Genomic DNA, 27704 nt, shown 5'->3' on the forward strand with positions numbered 1-27704 from the left:
GTGAAGAGGGCACCCCTTGGAATAACCATCATAATCTTAACAGTGCAGATGTGTGAAATGTCTGCAGATGTAATGGGGCTTTACATAAGAACAGAAGAACGGCCGTACTGGGTCTGACCAAAGGTCCATCCAGTCCAGTACCCTGTCTACTGACAGTGGCCAATGAAGGAGTGAACCTAACAGGTAATGATCAAGTGATCTCTCTCCTGCCATCCATCTCCACTCTCTGACAAACAGAGGCTAGGGACACCATTCCTTACCCGTCCTGACTAATAGCCATTAATGGACTTAACCTCCATGAATTTATCCAGTTCTCTTTTAAGCGCTGTTATAGTCCTAACATTCACAACCTTTCTCACATGATTCCATAATGGAGACATCCTTGAAATCCAACAAGAGGAACCAATGACATCCATAAGAGCTAGGCCTTGGCTACACTGGAGAGTTGCAGCACTGGTGGTGGCTTTACAGCGCTGCACCTTACTCACCGCCCACACTTGCAAGGCACATACAGCGCTGTATCTCCCTGGCTACAGTGCTGCATGTACTCCGCCTCTGCCTGGGGAATAACGACTGCAGCGCTGGTGATGCAGCGCTGCTCCACCAGTGTGGCCACCAAAAGCGCTGTTATTGGCCTCCAGAGGTATTCGGAGGTATCCCAGAATGCCTGCTCAGCCACTCTGCTCATCAGTTCGAGCTCTACTGCCCTGGCCTCAGGTGATCTGCCCTTTAAATGCCCCAGGAATTTTAAAAATCCCCTTCCTGTTTGCTCAGCTAGGTGTGGAGTGCAATCAGTGAATCTTTCCAGGTGACCATGGCTCCACATGGCAAACGAGCCCCAGCATGGAGCAATGGTGAGCTGCTGGACCTCATCAGTGTTTGGGGGGAGGAAGCTGTGCAGCCACAGCTGTGCTCTAGCCGTAGAAATTACGATACCTATGGGCAGATATCAAGGGCCATGCTGGAAAGGGGCCATGACCGGGATGCGCTGCAGTGCAGGGTTAAAGTGAAGGAGCTGCGGAGTGCCTATTGCAAAGCCTGCAAGGGAAACTGCCGCTCTGGTGCTGCCCCCACGACCTGCCGTTTTTACAAAGAGCTGGACGCGATACTTGGGGGTGTCCCCACCGCCAATCCGAGGACCACGATGGACCACGATGGACACGATGGAGGGGGCAGGCGGAGGGGGGGAGGAGGAAACCGAGAGTGAGGGTACTGAGCTGGGGGGAGACACCCCAGAGTCCCAGGACACATGCAGCCAGGAGCTCTTCTCAAGCCAGGAGGAAGGTAGCCAGTCGCAGCAGCCGGTACTTGGTGAAGGACAAGCAGAGGAGTGGGTTCCCGGTAAGCGGCTTTTATTTTCAGGATGGAAATGTTTCAGGAGAGGAGGGAGGGTTAGGGTTGCATGCATGCATGCCTGATGTGATCTATCACGTCGCGGTAATCGGCCTCTGTAATCTCTTCAAAAGTTTCAGCCAGAGCCTGGGTAATGCACTTGCGCAAGTTTATAGGGAGAGCCACTGTGGTCCTTGTCCCAGTCAGGCTAATGCGTCCGTGCCACTGTGCCGCAAAGGGTGGGGGGACCATTGCTGCACACAGGCAAGCTGCATAGGGGCCAGGACGGAATCCACATTGCTGTAGAAGACTTTCCCGCTCTTCCCAGGTGACCCGCAGCAGCGAGATATCTTCCAGGATTAACTCCTGTGGAAAATGTTGGGAGAGTGTTCAGTGTAGGTGTCCCCTGCAGCTGTTTGCTTTCCCCAACGCACAGAAACCCTAAGGACAGTACAGCCTTGAAGCAATCAGTCCCCCTTACTCACCATTTTGGGGTTCCTGTGGGTTATGTGCGCTCTCTTTGGTATGGGAAAATTATGCTATTGTGAAGAATGTTACTCCTTCACTGTGTGGGAATAACTGTCTGAGATATAAACAATGCTGCCTCTGTTAACTGTTGCCTTTTTTGCCTTTCCATAAGCAACCTTGAGTTCTTGGCTGCCTGTGTTATCAACAGCTCAAAGACTCCAAAACCTCCAGAAGAAGCTGCAAAAAAGCAAAGACGACCTGCTGCAAACAGTTATGGATCACTTTGCCAGAGAGAATAAAAAACTGCAGGACTGGAGGGAAAGGGAAATCAGGATCCGCCAGAGAAACGCAGCAGCCAGGAAGAAAAGCACAAAGCAGTTGATAAGCATCTTGTCGCGCCAAACAGACTCTATCCAGGCACTTGTAGCCATGCAGGCAGAGCACTACCGCGCTGCCCCCCACATCCTAAAGCTCTTTCCCTTGTGCCCCAATGTCAGCTCCAAACCCCCTTCCCCAGCATCCAGGTTTTTACCTCCACCAGCTGCCTCCAACACCTGTACGTTCACCAACCAGCCCTGAGAACTACGACCCTTACCCTCTGCACTCAACCCCCATCACCATGCAGTATAGGCATCCGGAAGTGCAGCAGTCATTGCTCAGCACTCCAGACAGGACATATGCAAACCTGTGACTTTACAGTTCCCCACCTCACCCCCCTGCCCTTTTAGGTTCCCAAAATGTTGTGTGTCTGTCAAGAAAGTTATTTTCTTTTCAATAAATGAATTCTTGGCTTTGAAAAGAGTCTTTATTATTGCAGAAAGTCAAAGATACCTTAGCCCAGGAAAGAAACAGTCACTGCAAATCAGCGTAGGAAAAACAGATTCCTACTAACATTGTAACCACTGCACTTCACTTCCGTGCAAGGCACCAAACATTACTGTTGGTTTTCAGCCTCAAATTCCTCCCTCAAGGCATCCCTAATCCTTGAAGCCCTGTGTTGGGCCTCTCTAGTAGCCCTGCTCTCTGGCTGTGCAAATTCAGCCTCCAGGCGTTGAACCTTGGAGGTCCATGCCTGACTGAATGTTTCACCCTTCCCTTCACAAATATTATGGAGGGTACAGCATGCGGATATAACAGCAGGGATGCTGCTTTCCCCCAAATCTAGCTTCCCATACAGAGATTGCCAGCACCCTTTTAAATGGCCAAAAGCACACTCCACAGTCATTCACCACCAGCTCAGCCTGTAGTTGAACCGGTCCTTGCTCCTGTCAAGCTTTCCTGTATACGGTTTCATGAGCCAAGGCATTAACGGGTAAGCGGGGTCTCTAGGGATCACAATGGGCATTTCAACGTCCCCTACTGTGATCTTCCGGTCTGGGAAAAAAGTCCCTGCTTGCAGTTTCCTGAACAGGCCAGTGTTCCGAAAGATGCGTGCATCATGCACCTTTCCAGGCCAGCCTGTGTTAATGTCAATGAAACACCTACAGTGATCCACAGGCGCCTGGAGAACCATAGAGAAATACCGCTTCCGATTAACGTACTCGGATGCTAGGTGGGGTGGTGCCAGAATAAGAATATGCGTCCCATCTATCGCCCCTCCACAGTTAGGGAAACCCATTTGTGCAAAGCCATCCACAATGTCCTGCACGTTCCCCAGAGTCACGGTTCTTCTTAGCAGGATGCGATTAATGGCCCTGCAAATTTGCATCAAAACGATTCCAACGGTCGACTTTCCCACTCCAAACTGGTTCCTGACCGATCGGTAGCTGTCTGGAGTTGCCAGCTTCCAGATTGCAATAGCCACCTGCTTCTCCACCGGCAGGGCAGCTCTCAATCTTGTGTCCTTGCACCGCAGGGGGCGCCGCATGGGGGCGAGCTCAGCACACAGTCCCATGAAAGTGGCTTTTCTCATCCAAAAGTTCTGCAGCCACTGCTTGTCATCCCAGACTTCCATGACGATGTGATCCCACCACTCAGTGCTTGTTTCCCAAACCCAAAAGCGGCGTTCCATGGTGCTGAGCATTTCCGTGAATGCCACAAGCAATGTCGTGTCGTACGCGTCAGGCGACTCGCAATCATCGTCAGACTCCTCATCACTTTGGATCTTAAGGAATAGCTCAACTGCCAAATGTGATGTGCTGGCTAGACTCGTCGGCATACTCCTCAGCAGTTCGGGCTCCATTTCCCACAGAAATCACGCTGCACAGAAACCGTTGGGAGAGTCACAATGGCACCAAACGTGGATGGAAAAACAGTGACTGCTGGGATGTGAAGTGATGCATCACGGGGCGTTGGGACAGGAAGAAGAATGACCCGCACCCTTCCGTACCCTTCCCACAACCCACAGCACCAAAATGGGACGAGGTGCTCTGTGGGATAGCTGCCCATAATGCACCACTCCCAACAGCGCTGCAAATGTGGCCACACTGCAGCGCTGGTAGCTGTCAGTGTGGCCACACTCCCGCGCTTTCCCTGCACAGCTGTACGAAGACAGCTGTAACTCCCAGCGCTGCACACCTGCGAGTGTAGGCAAGCCCCTAGTCTACACTAGAATTGCTACAGTGGTGCAGCTGTACTGATGTGTCTGCTGGTGGGAGAGAGCTCTCCCATTGGCTTAAGAACTCCGCTTCCCTGAGCAGTGGTAGCTTTGTCAGTGGGAGAGCGTCTCCTGCTAACATAGCGCTGTGCGCTCTGACGCTTAGGTTGATGTAACTTACGTTGCTCAGGGCAGTTGCTCAGCTTTTCCACACTCCTGAGCATCTTAAGTTATATCAAAGTAAGTGCCAGTGTTTTCAAGCCCTAAGATTCACTCAGGTGGGGATGCACGTGGCTAGGGTTATCATCAGTGCACAGCCTGTGGTGCAGATCAGGAGCTAAAAGCTAGGGGCCCCTCTTAGTGATGAGCGAACATCCACAGTTTGGGAAGTCAGGTCCAGTGTGGGGAAGCATCCGAATGTTTGGATGCTGGATTGAACCCCTAGAATTTGGAAAACTGGCCAAAAATCTCATGGGAACAGCTTTCCTATTGGTATCTTGACACTTCTGATGCTGTCTCTAATCTTCAAGTGGAGAAGCTTGTGGAAATGGAAGAAAACTAAGTTAGCCAAACATTTCAGAACCTCATAAAAGGTTTGGTTCTAAAAACTAGTGAAGATTCAGGGGGTTCAGAGATTCATAGATTTTTAAGGTCAGAAGGGACCACTATAATCATATAGTATGACCTCCTGTGTAACACAGGCCACAGAACCTCACCTAGTAATTTCTGCATCAAGTCTGTAATTTCTGTTTTGAGTGATAGTGTTTCTTTTACACAGATAATCAGTCTTGATGTAAAGACTTCAAGTGATGGAGCATTGACTGCTTCCCTCAGTAAACTGTTCCAATTGCTAATTACCCTCACTGTTAAAAATTCATGACTTATTTTTAGTCTGAATTTGTCTAGCTTCAGCTTCCAGTCATTGGATCTCATTATGCCTTGCTCTGCAATATTAAAAAGCCATAAATGTCAACTCCAGCCAGGGGTGTTTAGCAGCTCCGTGGATGAGCGCCTCCCACACAGCCCGTCTGCCAGCCGGCCTTGGGGATCAGCTCCTTCCCATCCTTCCCAGCGACTCCTACCCACTGCAATCAGCTGTTCAGTGGCATGCAGGAGGCACTCGGGGAGAAGGGGAAAGGATGGAGGTGGGAGGAGGCAGGGTGAGATCTAGGGCAAGGGGTGGAGTGGTGGTGGGGCCTGCAGCAGAGTGGGGTTAGAGCATCCTCTGGGAACCAAGGAAGGCAGCGCCTATGTAAAGAGCCATCTACCCATCAAAAATCTGAGCCATCAAAAATCTCTTCTCCTTGTATGTACATACATGTCTTCCAGGATGAAATCACCTCTTAACCTTCTCTTGGATAGATGAAATAGATTGAGCTTCTTAAGTCTCACGCTATAAAGTACGTCTCTTCCAATCCTTGATTCATTCTTGTTGCACTTTTCTGAACCCTTTCCAATTTTCCAACTTCCTTTTTGAAAAGTGGACCCCAGACCTGGAAACAGTATTCCAGTAATGGTCTCCCAAAGCCATATATAGAGGTAGCACAATCTCCCTACACCAATTGATATTCCTCTGCATGGGTACTGGAACTAAGGGTGCTGGTGGTGCTGTCCCCTCCCCTCCCCACAACTGGAAACGGTTTCCATTATATGCAGGGTTTACAGTTTGGTTCAGTAACTCTCAGCACCCACTATAAAAATTGTTCCAGCATCCTGGTTTCCCTGTGTATACACTTGAGGATAGTGCTCAGCCTCTTAGCTACAGTATCACCTTGGGAGCTTATGTTAAGTTGGCTATCTACCATTACCCCTAAATCCTTTCCAGTGTCATAGTATGGCAGTGCTCTTCTTTCCAAAAAATGTTCACCTATCCCTAGCCCTTACCGTTGCCAGTGCTCTTAATTTTTATTAGTGCTATTATTACCTACTCCATCAGGGCAGGCTATGCCTGCTTACCATAATGAGAGTAGACGGTACTATCTGCGGCTCATCAAACCCACTGCCTTGTGGATAGCCCAGGAGGTGTAAGGCTAAGGGAGCAATCCCTGACAGAAAAGTCCCAGTGCCTTGTGAGTGAATTCAGGAGAATGTAAGGCTATGAGAGTAAATTTATCCAGAAAATCTGGAGTGGTGCCCCAAAGGCGCTGAGGTACTAACATTTTAGTATCTGCAGCGGACTGGGTACCAGATATATTGGTTCTTCCTCTCGTATGGTTTTTACTGGTGATGCTAAAAGGGGGGACCTGATGGATGAGCAACTCAGGGCCTCCATATCATTTTCCAAGCTTGCGCCCTGGAGAGGTACTCCAACTTTGCCTTGAACATCGACACAACATGGGAGACAGCAGTCACCAGTTCTAAGCTCTTACTCGATTGGCGTAGAGTTGAGCGCCAGGGGCTGCCTCTGACGAAGGGAGAGATCATCGTATCTCACTGGACAACTATCGCCAGCCATAAAACTGGGCAGTCCCCAGACAATAGGATGTTGTACCACCACAATCTGCCTGCTTCAGTGGGTACTTGGAGCTTAGAATTTTATAACATGACATGTGGATTGTAATCGGCGCACCAGGCAAATCAAGTAAAAGAAAACATCCTTAAAGATAGGGTGCTGGAATGTCTGCACCATGGAATGTCTGCACCTGGATAATCTGAGGACCTTCAGCAGATCAAAGATGCACGTAAAACTGCCGTGGTCAATGACAAGCTGAAACAACTCAATTTGGATATCTCATCCCTCCAAAAAACATAGCTAGCATCAAGTGGATCTCTCAGAGAAAATGACTACACATTTTTCCGGTAGGGGAAAAGTGCAGAAGAAATGCGAGAGCTTGGAGTGGGGTTTGCTATCAAGAAATCACTTCTGGGGATGATTGAGCCACCTATGGATGGATCAGAGAGAATTTTGGCACTATGCATGTTCACATCTGAGGGCCCAGTCAAACTTGTCAGTGTGTATGCCCCAAGACTCGCCTCGTCTTCTGACATCAAGGACCCAGTTCTATGGCCAGTTGAACCCTGCAAGGTGTGAGTGTCCCAGAGCTCAGGCTAGAGCCCAAGCCTGACAGTCTACACCATTTGGTGGAACGTCTACCCCACACTGGCTCATGAGGGGTTAATACAGCCCCTGGCTGCCAGGAAGCAGCCAATCAGAGGGAGACTGGGAGGAGCAGCCAATCAGGGCAGAGCTGGCCCATATAAGAAGGGCTGCAGAGCAGCTTCAGTTACTCCCTGGAGCTTGAGGAGGGAGGAGGACTGGCTGCCTTGCAGGCAGAGGGCAGCAAGCATCTGGACATAGCGGTGCTTCAGGCAGGGACCCAGGGATCTAAAGGTAGCTCCCGGCAGGCTGCAGGGATCTGTAGGCTGAGGCCCTGAGGCAAGGGCAAAGAGGGTGCTGGGGCTGCGGAGAAGTGGCCCAGGGAGATCTACAGGTGAGTCAAAGGGGATGCAGCAAGTAGCAGCCATCCACAGGGTCCCTGGGCTTGGACCCAGAGTAGTAGGCAGGCCCATATCCCCCTCATCCCCACTTGCCGCTGAGGAAGTGACTGGACTGAGGGACTACGACACTGTCCCCTGGAAGGGGGGAACATGGAGTGTGGCACAGCCACAGGGCTGTGTCATGAAGAAGATGCTGTGGTCCTGGGAGTGACATGGGTCCCAGGAGCAGAAGTGATGTTGCCGAGACATCACCAGTAGAGGGAGGACTGACATACAGAGCGAATCCCCAGGGCAACCAGTAGGAGGTGCCGCAGTGGTGAATTGCACCCCGTCACACACCACAATTGAACAGCTCCTTAGCCTGAGCCCTGTGAGCCTGAGTCAGCTGGCACAGGCCAGCCAGAGGTGGCTAATTGCAGTGTAGACATACCCTGTGTAGCTTGAAACTTCTCTCTCACTGAGAGAAGTTGGTCTAATAAAGGATATCACCTCACCCACCTGGTCTCTCTAATGTCCTGGGACCAATATGGCTGCAACAACACTGCTTAAAACACAGGCATGGCACATGGTTTCATGAGCCATGCCAAGACCCGGCAAACATGCATCAGCAGTAGGCTGTGTAGGCAGGGGCAGCTCTAGGTATTTTGCTGCCCCAAGCACGGCAGGCAGGCTTGCCCTACGCCCAGGGGTGGCTCCAAGCACCAGCACGCCAAGCGCGTGACTGGGGCGACAAGCCATGGGGGGCGCTCTGCCGGTCGCCGCAAGAGCGGCAGACAGGTTGCCTTTGGTGGCATGCCTGTGGGAGGTCCCCGGTCTCGTGGATTTGGCGGCAGCCTATGGGAGGTCCGCTGAATCCGTGGGACCAGCAGACCCTCCGCAGGCATGCCGCTGAAGGCATCCTGCCTGCCGCCCTTGCGGCAACCGGCAGAGCGCCCCCCCATGGCTTGTTGCCCCAGGCACGCGCTTGTCGTGCTGGTGCCTGGAGTCACCTCTGGGCGAAGGGCATTGTTTTTCACTGCCTTTCTGGTTACAGGCCTACACCAGTGCTGCAAAATAGACAGTCTTGGCCTGCTAGACATTTCTGGCCGACAGCTGCTACTTTTTAATTTTTCCCCACGAGGTTTTCTTTTAAGGACCCCAACAGGGAGTGGTGGGTGGAACAGCCCTTCCTCTTATTCTTTTCTACTCACCAATTTTGGTCTATTGATTTTTCAATCCCCCACTTTTCTTATTTACCAGGCATGCTGTTAACACAGTCTTTGAATTAAACTGACTAGCCTTTTTTGGTTAGACTAATTTAGTCTTTCTGTCTCCCTTTCCCACCTTCTTCCCTTAGCTATTATTGTTACAGAGTGTTGTGACATTTAATGGACTTCTACTCCTGCCTTACACTTGATCTTACAATTAGGATAAGTTTGTAGACCCAGTTATTACAACACACACCACCCCCACACAGGTCACTCCTTCCCTTTAAAGACCCTTCCCAGTATCTAGCTACCACTGATAGTTTATCAGACTGCAGAAACAGCATACAAAGCAATGTGATTTTTTTGTCCCATGCCCCTAGAGGAGTGTATGTTGATCCACATGCTGTATTGTTCCCACTCCCTTGCCAGTTCTGAGCTGCTATAGAAGCAATGGTATGTTCTCGGGTGTTCTCTTTCACAGATACCATATGAAAGGTTATTTCACTTAACATCAGAGGCCAGAGTCTTGCACTCAGTTTTACTGGCGCAATCTCATTCTAGTTAACGGGCTCCACTGGTGAAGAGTGAGAGCAGAGCCAGAACTCCTGGGTTCTCATTCTGGCTCTGCCTCACCAGTCATTTAACTTCTGCATTAGCTTCCTCATCTGTAAAATTGGGAAATTACCTACCTACCTTTCAGGGATATGGTGAGGATTAGTTTATATTTGGACAGCCGTTGGAAGATGTAAAATGCTAGGTAAGTGTTACTGTGTGGCTAACAAATCTAAGGTCAGAATTTAAAAGGAGATAATACATTTATCAATTTATTTGGGCCAAATCCTGAAATCTCTGTTAATGGCCAAGCCTTGCAAGCCTTATTCTAGTATTCACATTGAACTATTCCTGTAAGGAAGGCAAGAGAGACTTGGCCCTCACTCAGATCCTCCACTGAAGTCAATAGAGCTTTCCCCTTATTTAGAGCTTCATAAAAGCCCACAGGACCTGACCGTTGACTTCTCATTTTCTTAGCCACCGGAAGGTTTTTCGTTTTGGAGAAAAGCTTGTTCTTCCTGCAGTGAGATCATAATTCAGTCCATATGGCATCAGGATCCCTTGCTGTGGAAGTGTGACTTGCAGTCATCAAAAACTGAGCATGCTGACTTAGATATACAAGCCGGTAGGACAGAAAGCTCTCGTTTAAAGACACACATCTAATAATGACACAACGATATTTTTAAAATCTGCACAACATATCTAATGAAACGATGCCCTAAAGGTAGTACCTCTAGGGCAGGTTGCAGACATAATTGATGGAGCATGATCAAGGAGATCTTGGAGGTTCAAGGAGAAGAGGTAACTTAACTGCAGATGATCAAAGAGCTCAGAGTTTACAGTCCTCACAGCTTCTTGTCAAACTGTCTTAAATGGGCTGTCTTGATTATCACTACAAACGTTTTTTTCTCTCCTGCTGACAACAGTTCATCTTAATTAATTAGCCTCTTAGGCCATGTCTACACTTACAGTTTTGCAGCGCTGGTAGTTACAGCTGTGTTAGTACAGCTGTATAGGGCCAGCGCTGCAGAGTGGCCACACTTACAGCAACCAGCGCTGCAGTGTGGCCACATTTACAGCACTTGCAGCGCTGTTGGGAGTGGTGCATTGTGGGCAGCTATCCCACAGAGCACCTCGTCCCATTTCGGCGCTGTGGCTTGTGGGAAGGGGAAGGAAGTGTGAGTGTCTTTCCGCTTCCTGTTCCAACGCCCCGTGGTTCTTTGCTACACGTTCCTAGCAGTTTGGCGGCATTGTGATTCTACAGCGCTTTTTCTGCTATTTTTCTTATAAATGGAGCCTGAGCAGCTGACCACCTTATTGATGAATGTTGCCAGCACATCACACATGGCAGTGGAGCTATTCCTTCAGCTGCAAAGTGAGCGTGACAGTGACAGTGAGGAGTCAGACGATGATATTGAATCACCTCACTGTGAAGACAGTAAATTGCTTGTGGCAGTAACAGACGTGCTCAGCTCTGTGGACTGGCGCGTTTGGGCTCGGGAAACCAGCACTCAGTGGTGGGATCACATCGTCCTGCAATCTTGGGATGACGAGCAGTGGCTGCAAAACTTTCGGATGAGAAAAGCCACTTTCATGGCACTGTGTGCTGAGCTCGCCCCTACCCTGCGGCGCAGGGACACGAGATTGAGAGCTGCCCTGCCAGTGGAGAAGCGGGTGGCTATTGCAATCTGGAAGCTGGCAACTCCAGACTGCTTCAGATCGGTGGCGAACCAGTTTGGAGTGGGAAAGTCTACAGTTGGAATGGTGCTGATGCAAGTTTGCACAGCCATTAATTGCACCCCGCTAAGAAGAACCGTGACTCTTGGGAACGTGCAGGACATTGTGGATGGCTTTGCAGAAATGGGGTTCCCTAACTGTGGAGGGGCAATAGATGGGACGCATATTCCTATTCTGTCACCACCCCACGTGGCATCAGAGTATGTTAATCGCAAGGGGTATTTCTCCATGGTTCTGCAAGTGCTTGTGGATCACCGTGGGCGTTTCACTGACATTTACTCAGGATGGCCTGGAAAGGTGCACGATGCACGCATCTTTAGGAACAGTTCCCTGTTCAGGAGGCTGAGGGCCGGGACTTTTTTCCCAGACCGCAAGATCACAGTAGGGGACGTCGAAATGCCCACTGTGATCCTTGGAGACCCCGCTTACCCCTTAATGCCCTGGCTCATGAAACCATATACAGGGAAGCTTGACAGGAGCAAGGACCGGTTCAACTACAGGCTGAGCCGGTGCAGAATGACTGTGGAGTGTGCTTTTGGCCGTTTGAAAGCCCGCTGGTGCTGTCTTTATGGGAAGCTAGATTTGGGGGAAAGCAGCATCACCGCTGTTATATCCGCGTGCTGTACCCTCCATAATATTTGTGAAGGGAAGGGTGAAAGATTCAGTGAGGAATGGACCTCCGAGGTTCGACGCCTAGAGGATGAGTTTGCTCAGCCAGAGAGCAGGGCTAATAGGGAGGCCCAGGAAAGGGCTTCAAGGATTAGGGATGCTTTAAGGGAGCAATTTGATGCTGAGAGCCAACAGTAATGTTTGATGCATTTGATGTGCTTTGCTTTACCTTAGTGTATAATATTTACCACTTCCAGCAATAATATAACGTAGTGAAATAGAAAAAAAAACCTTTATTCAACATACAGTACATAACAGGCAAGGGGGTTGGGGTGGTGGACTGTACATTCATAGGTTTGAATATGTCCTATTTTGATCACTATTCAATGTCTGCTGCACTTCAGGATTACTATGCTGCAAAATAATGGGGGTGGAGTGAACAGGGTAAGAATTATAGTTATCAGGGCTGGTAGGTGATCGTACAGGTGTTGGGGGCAGCTGGGGATAATAAGGAACTGGCTGCTGGAGAAAGTTGTTTTGTGGAAATACTGGGGAACAAGGAAGAGGGCTTTGGGAGGGCTGTGGGTTACAATGGTACATATTTGTCTGCATGGCTACAAGAGACTCGAAAGACTCAGTTTGGCGAGCCAGGAGGCTTATCATCTGCTTTGTGGTTTTTTTGGCAGACAATTCCTTTCTCTTGCTTTTTGTTTGCCTCCATTCATGTACGCTCTGTCTCCATTCATACATCTTCTCTCTCCATTCCTGTGTCTTCCTACTTTCTCTGTTGTAGTGGCTCATAACAGATTTGATCAATTCCTCTTTTGATTTTCTAGGATTCTGTCTCAAGTTCTGTAACCTACGTGAGGCCGGTGATCCGGCTGCAGTAGTCAAGGTCACTAGAAAAAAGAGAGATAGAACCATGTAATACACAGAGGCTACATTGTTTATTATCACACATTGAAGGACTTTTTAGACTTTTGGTAGCATCCTTCTCACATACCTCACATAACACAGAAAGGGCAGGGAAGCTAAGTCATGGCGAGCAACGGGGTGAGTGGTTTTGCCCCGATTTCCCCTTGGGAGTGGGAATTGACCAATGGGTCACTGGGGTTTATCAGCAATGGGTACAGGAGGTAGCTGGTGTCCTGAAGAGGGGACAGTAGTGAACAGGAAGGTGGTGAGCTGCTTGGGAGGGGGGGTTGTTCTTTGGTCCGCGTTCACGCCGTCCTGCTGGGGGGGGGGAAGCACCGCGGTGCTGGATGCCTACTTGGAGGGGGGGGGTTGGGAACACCGGAACGCACCGCGGTGCTGGATGCCTGCATGGAGGGGGGGTGGGGAACACAGGAGCACACCGCGGTGCTGGATGCCTGCTTGGAGGGGGGTGCATAACACCGGAGCACACCGCGTGGATGCTTATGTGCTGGGAGGGAGGGTTGGGAACACCGGAGCACATCGCGTGGATGCTTACGTGCTGGGAGGGGGGGTGGGGAACACAGGAGCACACCGCGGTGCTGGACGCCTGCTTGGAGGGGGGGTTGGGAACACAGGAGCACACCGCGGTGCTGGATGCCTGCTTGGAGGGGGGTGCATAACACCGGAGCACACTGCGTGGATGCTTACGTGCTGGGAAGGGGGGTGGGGAACACCGGAGCACACCGCGTGGCTGCCTACGTGCTGGGAGGGTGGGGGTTAACAACAGAGCGCCATGGGCTGGGGAAACGCGAACCTGGCGCCCTGCACTCAAGTATCCCTAAACTCTCAACAGGGTTTCCTACTGCCAGACATATCACTGCTGCGTGTTACCTGGGAAGAGAGGGAGGATCTTCTACAGGAATGTGGATACCGCCCTGGCCCCTATGCAGCTTGCCTGTGTGCAGCCATGGTCCCCCCACCCCTCGCTGCACAGTGGATCGGACGAGTTAGCCTGACCGGGACAGGGACCACGGTGGCTCTCCCAATCAACTTGAGAAAGCACATTTCAAACGCTCTTGCTGCAACTTTTCAAGAGATTACCGAGGCAGATTACAGAGACGTGATAGAGCAAATCAATGGGCTATTCCACGTTTAGGCATGCATGCAGGCAGCCATAACCAAAACCCTCCTCTCCCAAAACATAAAAATCTGCTTACCCCGAGCACGATCCTCAGTTTCTTCCTCACCATCAACTTCCAGCTGCTGCGACTGGCTAGCCTCCTCCTGGCTTGAGAAGAGCTCCTGGCTGCATGTGTACTGGGACTCCGGGGTGTCTCCCTCCACACCAGTAGCCTCACTGTCGCCGTCCTCTACAACCTCCCCCACTTCTCTCTGCTCTGAACTCTCCATCGTGCTCCTAGGATTGGCAGTGGGGTCACATCTAAGTATGGCATCCAGCTCCTGGTAAAAACGGCAGGTTGTGGGGGCAGCTCCTGAGCGGCGATTTCCCTCACGAGCTTTGCAGTAAGCACTCCTCAGCTCTTTAATTTTGACCCTGTACTGCAACGCGTCCCGTTCATGGCCCCTTCTCATCAAGGACTGCGATATCTGACCATAGGTATCATAATTTCTCCTTCTGGAGCGCAGCTATGCTTGCACAGCCTCCTCTCCCCAAACACTTATGAGGTCCTGCAGCTCTGCATTGGTCCATGCTGGGGTTCGTTTGGTGCGTGGAGGCATGGTCGCTGAGTGATTGATTGATTAATTGCTCTCCACACCTGGCTGAGCAAACAGGAAGGGGATTTTTAAAATTCCCAGGGCATTTAAAGGAGGGGTCAGGTGAGCCCAGGGCAGTGGAGTTTGCATGATTACCAGAGAGGCTTCTAAGGTATGCTGGGATACCTGCTTATGCCAAAGAGGTCAGTAAAAACGCTGGTGGGTGTCTACACTTGCTAACCAGCGCTGAATCACCAGCGCTGGATCCTCTACACCCGAGGCTCGACCGGATGTACAGCCAGCGCTGCAACCAGGGAGTTGCAGCGCTGGCCGTGCTGTGCAAGTGTGTACACCACCTACGTTGCAGCGCTGTAACCCCCTCACCAGCGCTGCAACTCTGTAGTGTAGACAAGGCCTTAGAGTTGGTTGGGCAACTCCCACCTTTTCATGTTCTCTGTATGTGTATATGTATCTCCTCACTATATGTCCCATTCTATGCGTCTGATGAAGTGGGCTGTAGCCCACGAAAGCTTGTGCTCAAATAAATTTGTTAGTCTCCAAGGTGCCACAAGGACTCCTGTTCTTTTTGTGGATACAGACTAACACGGCTGCTACTCTGAAAAAAGTAGCCAACGCACGAGCACGGTGCCAGTTCCTCCTATCAGTAGTGAACTCAAAAGCTGCACAGCTGTAAATAAAAGCATGGAGGAGAAATGAAGGTTAGAGAGGAAGAAAGCCTCAGCTCGTAAAAGCTGGAAGACCACAGTGCAAATCACATTTCATTTCACTACTGAGAGTCATAAGGAAAGACTCCTCTTCCTGCACTTGCAGCTGTAGGTGTTGTCTTAAGACTTAGGATTTGATGCTAGAGAGAGACGTCAAATATTAGATAACCAAAAGTGACCTGAATGTACCTACAGTAGTATGTAAACAAAGTGTATAGTGTACCACTATGAGAAAATCTAACCCAGTGTGTTTGCATCTTTGGGCATGTTACAGCTCCTGTACGTGTGCTGTATGTTTTGATATAGTTCAATTCATTTTGGACTTAGGTGAAGATTCATATATTTTTGTGTCAGTGTGCATATTTTTGCATCGGTGGGTATTTTCAGTCAATTGGTGATCTTGAGGGTGGGGGACAAAAATTACTCAGGTTTACAGAGCTGGGAGAAAAAAGTTAAAGTAGAGAGAAGTGACATTCTGGGCGTGCATTGTAAAAACTTCTTTGAATTCATGGAAGAATGATCATTGTTCTTGGGAAGGTAGAACATCGAGCCTCACTGGGTAAAAGGGATGACTGTTGAGTGTCTGTCAGTGAGAACGTGCACCTGGGTAATCAATAGTCTAAAACAAAATAAAATGTACCCCGCTGTCATTTCTTAGCTATCTGTCAAGTTTAGACTAATGAAGAGAACAGAGAGGACAGGTTTCTGTCATGTTACCTATTTGTGCTAATTATACTACTTAAAAGCATAGTGGCTCATCAGTTGCAAGAAATTGCATAATGTAGAGTGGGAGTTAATAGGCAGAACCTTCACTTGTAATATAGTGAGTGGGTGAAGGTACAGTGCCTCTCCTGGGAAAGTACCACACACCACAGTTCTGAGGGAAGAGGCCTACCTGCATTTCAGCAAGCTGCGGCTATTAAAAGCAAATAAAAAGAGCAAATGCTTCTGGGGTGAAAGAGAGGCAAATAGGATTTTAATATGTGTTTAATAGATACCATTTCAGTAAGCTTTTAATGCTGTGACAGCTTGGCTCTGGGGACTGGCTAGCCTAGTGCTAGAGGGCTTTGCCTCTGGGTTCATGGTTCAAATCCAGATCAGGGTGATAGTCCATGTGACAGTTGTTCCATGGCTTATGTGAGATGAGCTGGTTTTAGATCAGTTCCTACTACCCCAACATCTCAATCACAGTTAACGCCCTCTTTTGGCAGTCTCATCATAAAGAGTAATGGTTGGACTGGCATGGAGACTGAGCTACCTTTTATAGGTGGTCCCTCCTGCTGAATAGGGCTGCTAAATTTCTAATCTCACAAAACCAAACATCCTTGCCCCCGCCCCTTCTCTGGGGTTTTCACTAGGCTGGGGTTGGGACAGGGGATTGGGATGCAGGAGGGGTGCAGACTCCGAGGTGAGGCCAGAAATGAGGGGTTGAGAGTGTGGAGAGAGCTCTGGGCTGGGTCAGGGGTATGGGATGGGATGAGGACTCCGGATGGGGGTGCGGGCACTGGGGTGGGGCCAGAGATGAGAGGTTTGGAGTGCAGGAGCGGGCTCAGGGCTGAGACAGGGGATTGGGGTTTGGGAGGGGGTGCGGGATTCAAGAGGGAGTTTGGGTGTGGAAGGGGGCTCAGGACTAGGGCAGGGGCTTGGGGTGTGGGAAGGAGTGTGGAATCTGGGAGGGGGCTCAGGGCTGGAACATGGGGTTGGGGTGCAGGCTCTGGGAGGGAATTAGGGTGTGGGAGGGGGTTGGGGTGTGCACTCCAGCTCTCCCGGAAACAGACAGCATGTTCGGCTCCTAGGGGGCGGGGCATCCAGGCACCTCCATTCACAGGCGCCACCCCTTGCAGCTCCCATTATCTATAGTTCCTGGCCAATGGGAGCTGCGGAGTCAGTGCTGAGGATGGGGGCAGAACGCGGAGCTTTCCTCTGTGCCTATGGGACGCAGGGGTATGCCAGACTCTTCCGGGAGAGCTGCACAGAGCCAGGGCAGGCAGGGAGCCTGCCTTAGCCCTGCTGTACCCCCGACCGCACTTTTAATGGCCCAGTCAGCAGTGCTGACTGGAGCCACCAGGGTCCCTTTTCAACCAGGCGCTCTGATCGAAAACCAGCCACCTGGCTACCCTATCATCAAGTGATACTGTGGCAGGCGATGAATCTGCGAGCAGCAAGGGCAACGGAGCAGAGAGCTGGGCCCAGCCCTGCAGGCCAGAGCTGCCAATACGAGGTGAGTGCCAGGCGGGCTCAGCCCCCCAAGAAATATGCTCCCCAGCTGCCTGTGTAGCAGCCAGTCCGAGGAGCCAGGCTGCGAATCCCTTGTTCTCACAAGATCGTGCTGAAAGCAATGAGGCTATTTGAAAAGCGAGGTGCTACTCAGGGAGAATAAGGGGATCACAAGATGGCCCTCTAATCTTTTCAAATGTTGTTATTTAGTGGATTTCCTCTGTTAGAAATGCAGTATTATTACTGGGGTTTCCTTTCATCGTGTAGGCACTGTTTAATTTTAGTATAATCCCTTCCCTCACCTCATTCCCCTTGGTTTATAACACATCCTTTCTCTTCTCAGTGCCTGGCTTGGCTGTTTGTGTAAACAGGAAATGATCCAGGGGGATCTCTGGGACTCAGGACATTTCATACATAGCTCATAAAGTGCCATCTCCCTCTCAGATGGAAGGCAGCTCCCCTCTTCCCCCTGCAGGATTACCATATGGTAACGTGAGCTGTTTGACACTGGAGCTGGAGTTCTCTAATTTAGGAAACGGACACAGAACAGCACGGAAAGAAGAGTGTTCATCTGGATTTTAACAATTTCTTTCCGTCTCCAGGGATTTACTATATATTCTGTTCATTTGAGGTGATACTCACCCCCGTGCAGAAGGCCAGCACCAGGTCTACACACCCTTTGTGTCCCACATAAGCCCCTACGGATTGAGTCATGCCTACTTTGTGGTGGACGTTGGCATGGCATTGCGTTGCATCCTCTAGCTGTGGAGTGAAATGGGCATATTCAGGGTTGCCCCCTCCTCTCGCTCACAGCAGTGTAAGTAAGAAGTGACTCCAGTGACTCCAGTGAACTCCGTGGAGCTGCACTGTTGAAAATCTAGTGTCAGAGGAGAGTCAGGCCCGCAGATTATAGTTGCTGTTTTGTACTACTGCAAAATACTGTCCTTGATCACTCACCCTGGCTTACTGTGTTACCAGCAGTGCCTTGAGGGGGAGGGATAGCTCAGTGGTTTGAGCATTGATCTGCTAAACCCAGGGTCATAAGCTCAGTCCTTGAGGGGGGCCACATAAGTATCTGGGGCAAAAATCAGTACTTGGTCCTGCTAGTGAAGGCAGGGGGCTGGACTCCTTGACCTTTCAAGGTCCTTTCCAGTTCTAGAAGATAGGATATCTCCTATTATTATTGAGAGACTGGAAAGAACAGGTAGCAGAGGCCAATGGGAGAGAAGGGTGGCTCATGTTCATAGCCATTGCAAGGACAGGCTGGGACTCTGCAGTATGTACAGGTAATCCCCATGAATACAGTCTGGCTCATTGTCTCTCTCTAGTGCTCAGACCATGTAAAGAGTGCCCCCCCCCATGCTATAAAAACTCCATGGCCACAATTGTTTTTTTGGGTATAAAAGCCAGGACTTGCATTAGAGGGTAGCAAGCAGGGCAATTGCCTGGGGCCTCATGCCACAGATGCTCCCATGAAGCTAAGTTGCTCAGGCTTTAGCTTCATTCCTGGATGGTAGGCTCAGAGCCCTGGGCTTCAACCCCACATAATGGGGCTTTGGCTTTCAGCTCTGGGCCCCAGCAAGTCTAATGCTGGCCCCACTTCATGCTTCCCCCCCAAACCTGCTCATGGCCCCCCAGGGGGCCTCAGACCCCTGCCTGAGAACCACTGCTTAAGCAGCAGTGAGCCATGCTTTCAGGGCCAGCACTACCATTTAGGCAGCCTAGGCAATCGCCTAGGGCTCCAGGATTATTGAGGGGGTGGCATTTTGCTGGGGGGGCAGCAGGCAGCTCCGGTTGACCTGCCACAGGCATGCCTGCGGAGGATCTGTTGGTCTGCAGCTCTGGTGGAGCTGCCGCAGTCATGCCTGCTGACAGTCGACTGCTCCCGTGGCTCCGGTGGACCTCCCGCAGGCATGCCTGTGGCAGCTCCACCGGAGCCACGGACCAACGGACTCTCTCCAGGCATGCCTGCGGCAGCTCCACCAGAGCCATGGACCAACGGACCCTCCGAAGGAATGCCTGTGGCAGCTCCGCCAAAGCCACAGGATCAGCATGGGGGGCGGCAAAATGGCTGTGCGCCTAGGGCGCGAGAAACCCTGGTGCCGGTCCAGCATGCTCTCTAGATCTAGAGGGACTGGGTTCAAATCCCACAGATGACCCAGGTGTCATTAATACTCAGTTCCTGTGCCTATCTATATGCAGTGGAAGTGCATTGTATTATGCTTCAAAAACAGCAGCAACTGGAGGGCTTGGTAGTGTTTCCTGACTGCAGCCTCAGTCTGGTAAGAGAAGCCGCATACACATCATAGTTCTGCTACCAAAAAGATGTGATACCAAAACTGATTCCTTATAGAGTTAAGATAAATTGTCATGAGCCAGATTTAAATATAAGTGTGTCCACAAAAGATTTGCACTGATTAACCAAATCAACTGTTAAGTCAATGTAAGGTTAGACTGGTGTAACTTTGAATATAAATGAGACCCTTACCTTCTTTTGGAGCTATGAATGCTCATTACTTCTCCACATTAGATGTCCCAAGATGGGTTCCCAAAATTTAAGGTGCTTCTAATTGCTTGAACTACCAAGAGAAGTAACTTTTTCCATGAATGTTTAAAAGAAACAGTTATTGGAAACTTAGAATTTTGATGCCAATTTACTTAAAAATAATGTTAAAAATGTGTTAGGAACCAACCCACATTCCAGTTGTATTCCCAATATATGGCCACAAAGTGGAAAACCCTTTTACTTTTCTTCCTTATGGAAAATACAAATGCATAGTAAATTAAGTCTGTAGTTATATATTCAGAGCATTTAAGGCCTGAAGACAAAATTATAATCATCTAATCTGATCTCCTGCATAGCAGAGGCCATAGTATTTCCCCAATAATTTCTACATTAAGCCTATAACTTCTGTTTAGGCTAGAGTGTGTCTTCTAAAAGATAAATGATTTTGATTTACTGACTTGCAGTGATGAAATGGTACTTAAAGATGTAGGCAGATAGAGAGCTTGATTTGAAATCATTATTCTGCCTTTGGTAGTTCCAGTGTTTTCATTAAATTTCATAGACAGCGTGGGCTCCCTCTGGTGTCTAATTTGAATATCTGAAATTTAATTTTATTTGCCCTTTCATCCCAGCCCAACGAATAGTGCAGGTAGGTTTAACTGAGAAAGCTGTGTTTTCATTTCTGTGTTTTCATCAAAAACTTGATTATCAGTCTACTGTTAATTGTGATGTAGATTAGTAAATCCACTTAAATGATTAAATCCACTTCTTACTGTTTAAATCTTTGTTTTCTAAATTAAAAGGATCTCAGATCAAAAACATGTACTGGGGGGGGCGGAATCCAAAGAAAACGTCAACTGCTTAAAATTGTGATTATTAACAAGAAGAACCAAACTCAAAATGCTATTCCTGTCATGTAGAAATTGTAGCTTTCATCCTATGAAAAGACACCGGGGCAGATCTTAAAAAAGTACTTTGTGCCCATTCAGGCCTGTAAATGAAGGGAGACAGATTTTCAGAAGTGCTCAGCACCCGGCAGCAACCCACTGCTGTCCTTGTCTTTAGTGGGAGCTGCTGGGTACTGACCACTTGAAAATATGGTGACTTCACTTAGGTGCCTAATCAGGCGCTAAGCAGTTTTGAAAACCTGGCCACTTATTTAAACTGTCTAACTGGAAAGTGGTGGTGAGAGCTCTCTCTTGAAAATCTGTCCATTAGCATTTGAATTCCTAAAGGGGCAGGGACACTTGGCATTTTGCAGTCACATATGGTACCAGTGTTTTGCTTTTGTGTAATAACTTTGCTCTATCCTGGGGCCAGACCTTGCAGTCCTAAAAGGGACAGGGAACACTGGCATTGGCTTCAGGCATGCTTCCCTTGATAAACAAAGTTAGGTTTCAGAATCTAACATTTTTTGTAACCTTTAATATTTTTGTCCTTGTTCTTCCTTAGGTACTTTGAGTTTTATGAAGGGCCTTTTGAATACAACTCCACCAAATGCCTGGAATTAAGACAGGATATCATTGAGGTGAAAGTGCTCTCTATGTAAGTATGAGCAATTGCTTTATAAAATGGTTGCCTTGTCAGACAGGTTACAAACACACATATAATGAGGAGGACAAAGACACATCTCGAAGGAGCAGGGATTTTGAGCTTCCATGTCAAAGTAATGGGGATTAAGAACTTGATCCCCAGTGGAGGCAACGGGGTTCTTTCCATTCATTTCAGTAGGCTTTGGGCCAGGCTCAGTGCCACCGCCTGAATTTGATTAATGTAAGGAGCCCATGTTTTCATCTCTAATAGTCTACTCAGGGCCCTCTACTGAGATCATATCCTGTGTTTTCATTTGCCAAGTAATTTAAACAATTCAGTAGCATAGCATGATTCTGTCATTTGATCAATGCAGTATCAGAATTCTGTCTTGTATGGTCCCACAGGTACGTCAGGAAATGTATCAGTTGCCTAAGAGGATTATACATCCCTGAAAAGGGGTTTTAAAATATAATAAAAAGGTAAAATAATAACTGATGTAAGGACAAAATTCTCTTCTTCAGTCCACAGTGCATATTCCTTATTTTCACTACAGGCCTCCTTAGTACATGTCCAGCACATACTCCCATTGATACCCTAGGGAGTTGTGCTCATGAAACAACTGCACAATAGGAAAATGTCCATGTAGCAGCTGGAAGGACGCTTCCCAGTGCAGGCAGACAAGCGCTTGTTCTGCTCAAGCTAGTACGCTAAAAATAGAAAAGTAGCTGGATGCAGGCAGCCTCTTGAGTACAAACCTGCCTGGACTGCCTAGGTGCATGCTCGGGTGGCTTGCCCAGGCAGCTGCCTGAGCTATCTTTAGCTACACCACTATGTTTAGTGCACTAGCTCTAATGCAGGGGTCGGCAGCCTTCAGCATGCAGCCCATCCGGGTAATCTGCTGGTGGGCCGCGAGACATTCTGTTTACGTTGACCATCCACAGGCACGGCCCCCTGCAGCTCCCAGTGGCTGTGGTTCGCCATTCCTGGCCAATGGGAGCCAGGGCTTCCCAGAGAGGGGGGCAAGTGGGGCAATTTGCCCCAGGCCCCACAGGGGTCCCCACAAGAATATAGTATTCTATAATATTGCAACTTTTTTTTATGGAAGGGGCCCCCAAATTCTCTGAATCCTCTGGGTGACCCTGATTGGAGCTGCGGGAAGCAGCGGCCAGTCAACGTAAGCAAAATGTCTCACAGCCCACCAGCGGATTACCCTGCTGGGCCGTGTGCCGAAGGCTGCCGACCCCTGCTCTAATGCATGCGTTTCTACCCACACTGAGAATCACTCTCCAGCTGCAGAGTAGACATACCCTATGACTGAGTTCTGAGCTATGAGAAGAGGACTTTGACCTAGACAAAGTAACTTTAAAATCTTCTCTACAAAACTGTAACAAATCCTGGAGAGGTTCCACATGTAAATGAAAAACAGCCCAGGTATTGGTTAAAAAATTTATTTATTATTAAAAATAATGTCACCTTGAAAACAGTTTCAGAGTGATAGCCATGTTAGTCTGTATCAGCAAAAACAACGAGAAGTCCTTGTGGCACTTTAGAGACTAACAAATTTATTTGGGCATAAGCTTTCGTGGGCTAAAACCCACTTCATCAGATGCCTGGAGTGAAAAATACAGTAAGCAGTATATATATAACAGCACATGAAAAGATGGGAGTTGCCTTACCAAGTGGGAAGTCAGTGCTAACGAGGCCAATTCAGTTAAGGTGGAAGTGGCCTATTCTCAACAGTTGGCAAGAAGAGGTGACTATCAAGAGGGAAAATTACTTTTGTAGTGCTAATGAGGCCAATGCAGTCAAGGTGGATGTCGCCCATTTCTAACAGTTGACAAGAAGGTGTGAGTATCAGCAGAGCGGAAATTACTTTTTGTAGTGACCCAGCCACTCCCAGTCTTTATTCAGGCCTAATTTAATGGTGTCCAGTACATTGGCCAAACAAGACAGTCTCTATGCAAAAGAATAAATGGACACAAATCAGACATCAAGAATTGTAACATTCAAAAACCAGTGGGAAAGCACTTCAATCTCCCGGACACTCAATAGCAGACTTAAAAGTGGCAATTCTTCAATGAAAAAACTTAAAAAACAGACTTCAATGAGAAACTGCAGAACTGGAATTAATTTGCAAACTGGACACCATCAACTCTTTGTGCCTCAGTTTCTCCACCTGTAAAATGGGGGTAATGACACTCACCTTTGTAAAGCCCTTTGTGATCTACTGATGAAAATCAAATCACTATGAGAGAGCAAGGTATTATTATTGTTAAACACAGATCAAGGCATGCTTCCTGTCCTGGGCCCCAATTCAGCTGAGTAGTTTAAGCATGTGCTTAAATTTCATTTATTTCAATGAGACCACTTATGCATTTAAAATTAAGCATGTGAGCAAGTGCTTTGCTGAATCAGGGCCTTGAAGAGCTTTTGTTCTAAGACAAGACAAAGACAAGATAAAATACTGGCTGGCAGATCAGATGAGGAAGGGAAAGGAGGAGGAACCCAACACACACTACTCTTCGGATATTTCTGGCATGCTTTCAGTAGTGTGATTGGCAGGTCCATGCCAAACTCTCTATGTTGGCACTCTTGGTGGTCCTGTGTGGCCCACTGATACCCTCTTAAAGGGAGTGTCTGTAATGGACATAGTTATAAGGATGGTTTTTCCCTTACCTTCTATCTTTCATGTTTTCTGACATGTATCACATTTGGCCTTTAACACATGATCCTGGACAAAATGCCTCTATCCATGGGTGGCGCATGAACTGCCCATTTGTGAAGGCTAGCCCCTGACCCCGCCCCTTCTGCCCAAGGCCCTGTCTCCCTCCCCAGCCCCGAGTGCCCTACCACGGCTGGAGGAGTTCCGCACCAGCCGCCCCGAGTCCTGGCTTACTGGCTGGCCCTAGCCGCTGGGTCCCCTGTCCCAGCCCTGGGCTGCACCAGCCAGTTCTCCTCAGCGCCCGCAGATGCTAGACAGACGGCTCGAGCACCCACACCAGTCATGTCTCGGGCTGCCAGCCAGCTGGCCTGCCTCACCTCCTGCCCCTGTCTCCTTCGGGGATGAGAAGCAGCCTGGGCTGGGGCCATGAGGGAAGAGTTGGAAGCAGGAGGGGCCTCCAGGCAGGGCGTGGGCAGGGCGTGGGCGGGTTCCCCTGGCCTGTTATACGCACCACCCATTTCTCCATTCACAGCATATTCCAGCCACAGGCAGACATTCAGACTTGGTTGCTATCTGAACATTCCGTGGGATTTACTGGAGTCAATCTCGCACTTGTCGTGGCTTCAGAAAAAACCTGCAGCTGGTTCATAAAAGATATATATTTCTTTTAGCCATTGCAGCAGCAGGCCTACACCTCAGCCACTCATTCATCAGCTATTTGTCCAAGGGACTGGGTTCTCTAGGGGTTAGAACAGGTTAACTTGGAAGTAGGATTCAGGGGCTCTGTTCTCAGATCTGCCACTGACTTAGCGTGTGATCTTGAGCAAGATGTTTAACCTCTCTGCCTCAGGTTGGAAACTGGGGATTGTAGTTACTTATTATTTGGATGGTGCCAGTTACTTTATAGACAGGTATAAAAGACAAAGTTCCTGCCTCTGGGTGCTTAGAGCCCCAGTCATAATACAGACCTACTCATAGGCCTAATTATTGTTTGTAAAGTGCTTTGAGATTTTCAGATGAAAAGTTCTAGATATGCAAAGTATTGATGAAAACAGCCATCTAACACAATAGCAACAGCACTTTGCTGTTACAGCTCTGCATGAATCTTGGACATACACCTCCCCCATTGACTCTGTACAGATAGCAAAGCTGGCCTTTTCCCCTATAACTGGCACTGGATGAAGGACATAGGCATAGCAACTTTGTCTAGTTTGCTGACTCACAATGCTTAAAAATAAATCGTGAGAATAGGAACATCTTGCCAGGGTGCGTGCTAGAATCGTGTTCTCTTATATTGATTGCAGGGCATAGAGAAAATCACTGCTCTGTATCTTATCCAGTCGCATTCCAATTTAATAGGATAGAATTAGCCTAGGATATGCAGTTATAAATTATTTGTATTACGGTGATACCATATGTTGTTTAACATAGCAAAGCTCTGTTTGCCATGCTGGGTTCTTCTAATGTGCATGTGGAATATTCTTTTCCCCTTAGTTATCCCTCAGGGATAATGGAAGATTTCCAAATCAGCATGCTCTGATGTGCTTCAGAAGGTACAGTATGACCTAGTTCTTTAAGAGTGACTTCCACACTCTGGAAAGCCCCAAATTACACCAGTGTGAAATATAAAGCTGTTGTTAAAAGACCCTTGTTATTTTATTGAAAACCAGCATAGGGAGCATTCAAACCCAAAGAGAATGCACCAAGATCCAGCAGCCTCCAAGAGACCTCAAACTTCATCAAAGTCCAAAAAGGGACATCATGTATCCATTCTACCTAGATATTTGTGAGTTCCCTGGCACCATGGCAACCTCTGCCCCAATATAACGCGACCCGATATAACACAAATTTGGATATAACACAGTAAAGCAGTGCTCTGGGGGGGGGCGGGCTGGGAACTCTGATGGATCAAAGCAAGTTCAATATAACACGGTTTCACCTATAATGCGGTAAGATTTTTTGGCTCCCGAGAACAGCGTTATATTGAGGTAGAGGTGTATCTAGGTTCCAGGTACTGAAGATCACACATGAACCCGACTAGGTAGGTAGGAGCAACTTCTAGAGCTTTAAGGTAGTCCCATGATGCTGACCATTGAAGTCCTCTTCCTTTCCCCAGAAGATATAAAAGACAATCTTTTAATGTCAAATCTACAGACCAGTCTGGCTCAGACTCTTAGCAGAAGGCTATTTTATGTTCTGCTCTGTGAAATAACTGAGCAGTAAGAACTTTCCCACTCTTAAGTACATTTTCTCTTGATTCTCCCGATGAAAGCTTTTTTTTTTTCTCCCTTATTGAAGTCTGCAGAGTTGCCATAATGGTGAGGCTATGACCTCCACAGCTGTAGGCTAATATGCCACACGCAGGATTATGGTTGGGTTGTAAGGCAGAAAGTATGTGTTACAGTACATCCACATGCAATGGCATGAAGTTAAGCAAAGGAAAATTGAGGCTGGATATCAGAAAAAAAATTCTTCCGAATGTCGACTGTGGAATAGTTTCCCTAAGGGCAGTGGAGAGAATCCCATCACTGGAGACAATTAAAACTAGAGTGGGCAAAGCACTAGCAAAAAATACAGCTGGGAAAAATCTTTAACTGGAAGAGGTGCACTATGGGCTTGCTCCAACCTCCTTTGACATCAGCGGGGACTTTTCCCATTAACTTCAAGAGTAGTTGTTGGGTCTTAGGCATTGCCTGCACTGAGGACATGCTCTGGTTACAGCCATCAGTGGCCAGCCACCATTGTAGCTATCCCAATGCATTGCTGCAGGTACATCTACATTTGAGCGGGGAGGTGTGATTCCCAGCTTGCGTAGACTAACCCATGCTAGCTGTGCTTGAGCTAGTGTCTAAGAGTAGAAGTGTGTCTGTGGTGGCACAGGCAGCTCCTCAGGCTAGCTGCCCCAAGTACAGTCCTACCTGGTCCCATGTACGTACTTGAATGGCTAACCCAAACCATCGCCCATGCAGTCACGTGCACAGTGCTGTTTTTAGGTTCTAGGTCAAGTACAACCAGTGCGGGTCTGTCCACGCAAGCTGGGAATCACAACTTCCAACTCCAGTGTAGACCTAGCCTTATCATAGATAAGCAAGACATCTATCAGTTTCATTTGGCATCAGGATAGCTTACTTAGGCCTGGTCTACACCAGGGGAAGGTGGGGGTGTCGATGTAAGATACACAACTTCAGCTACGGGAATAGCGTAGCTGAAGTTCACGTATCTTATTTTGACTTACCTCCCATCCTCACGGCATGGGATCAACGGCTGCAGCTCCCCCCGTCAACTCTGCTTCTTCTGCTCACCCTGGTGGAGTTCTGGAGTTGAAGGGAGTGTGTTCGGGGATCGATATATTGCGTCTAGACGAGATGCAATATATCGTTCCCCGATAGATTGATCGCTACCCGCCGATCCGGCGGGTAGTCTGAACGTACCCTTAGACTGAAGCTGTTTGGGACAGAGGTCCTCTTTGTGCTCTGTGTTTGTACAATGCCTAGCTCAAAGCTTCCTGCTCTATGACTGGCCTCCTAGATGCTACAGCAAGATAAACAATCAATAATTTGTTCTCCCAGTT

At 48.6% G+C, this 27704-nt stretch overlaps 1 protein-coding gene across 1 annotated transcript in view; it reads left to right on the top strand.

Annotated features, from left to right (window-relative positions):
• Window positions 1-27704, top strand: part of ST8SIA5 (ST8 alpha-N-acetyl-neuraminide alpha-2,8-sialyltransferase 5) — a 112881-nt gene that overhangs the window by 56788 nt on the left and 28389 nt on the right. The window contains 1 exon segment of the mRNA XM_030567900.1: window positions 21391-21483. Within this exon segment, the coding sequence (XP_030423760.1) occupies window positions 21391-21483 (93 nt within the window).

The sequence above is a fragment of the Gopherus evgoodei genome, chromosome 6, assembly GCF_007399415.2.
Source record: "Gopherus evgoodei ecotype Sinaloan lineage chromosome 6, rGopEvg1_v1.p, whole genome shotgun sequence".
Classification (NCBI taxonomy): domain Eukaryota; kingdom Metazoa; phylum Chordata; order Testudines; family Testudinidae; genus Gopherus; species Gopherus evgoodei.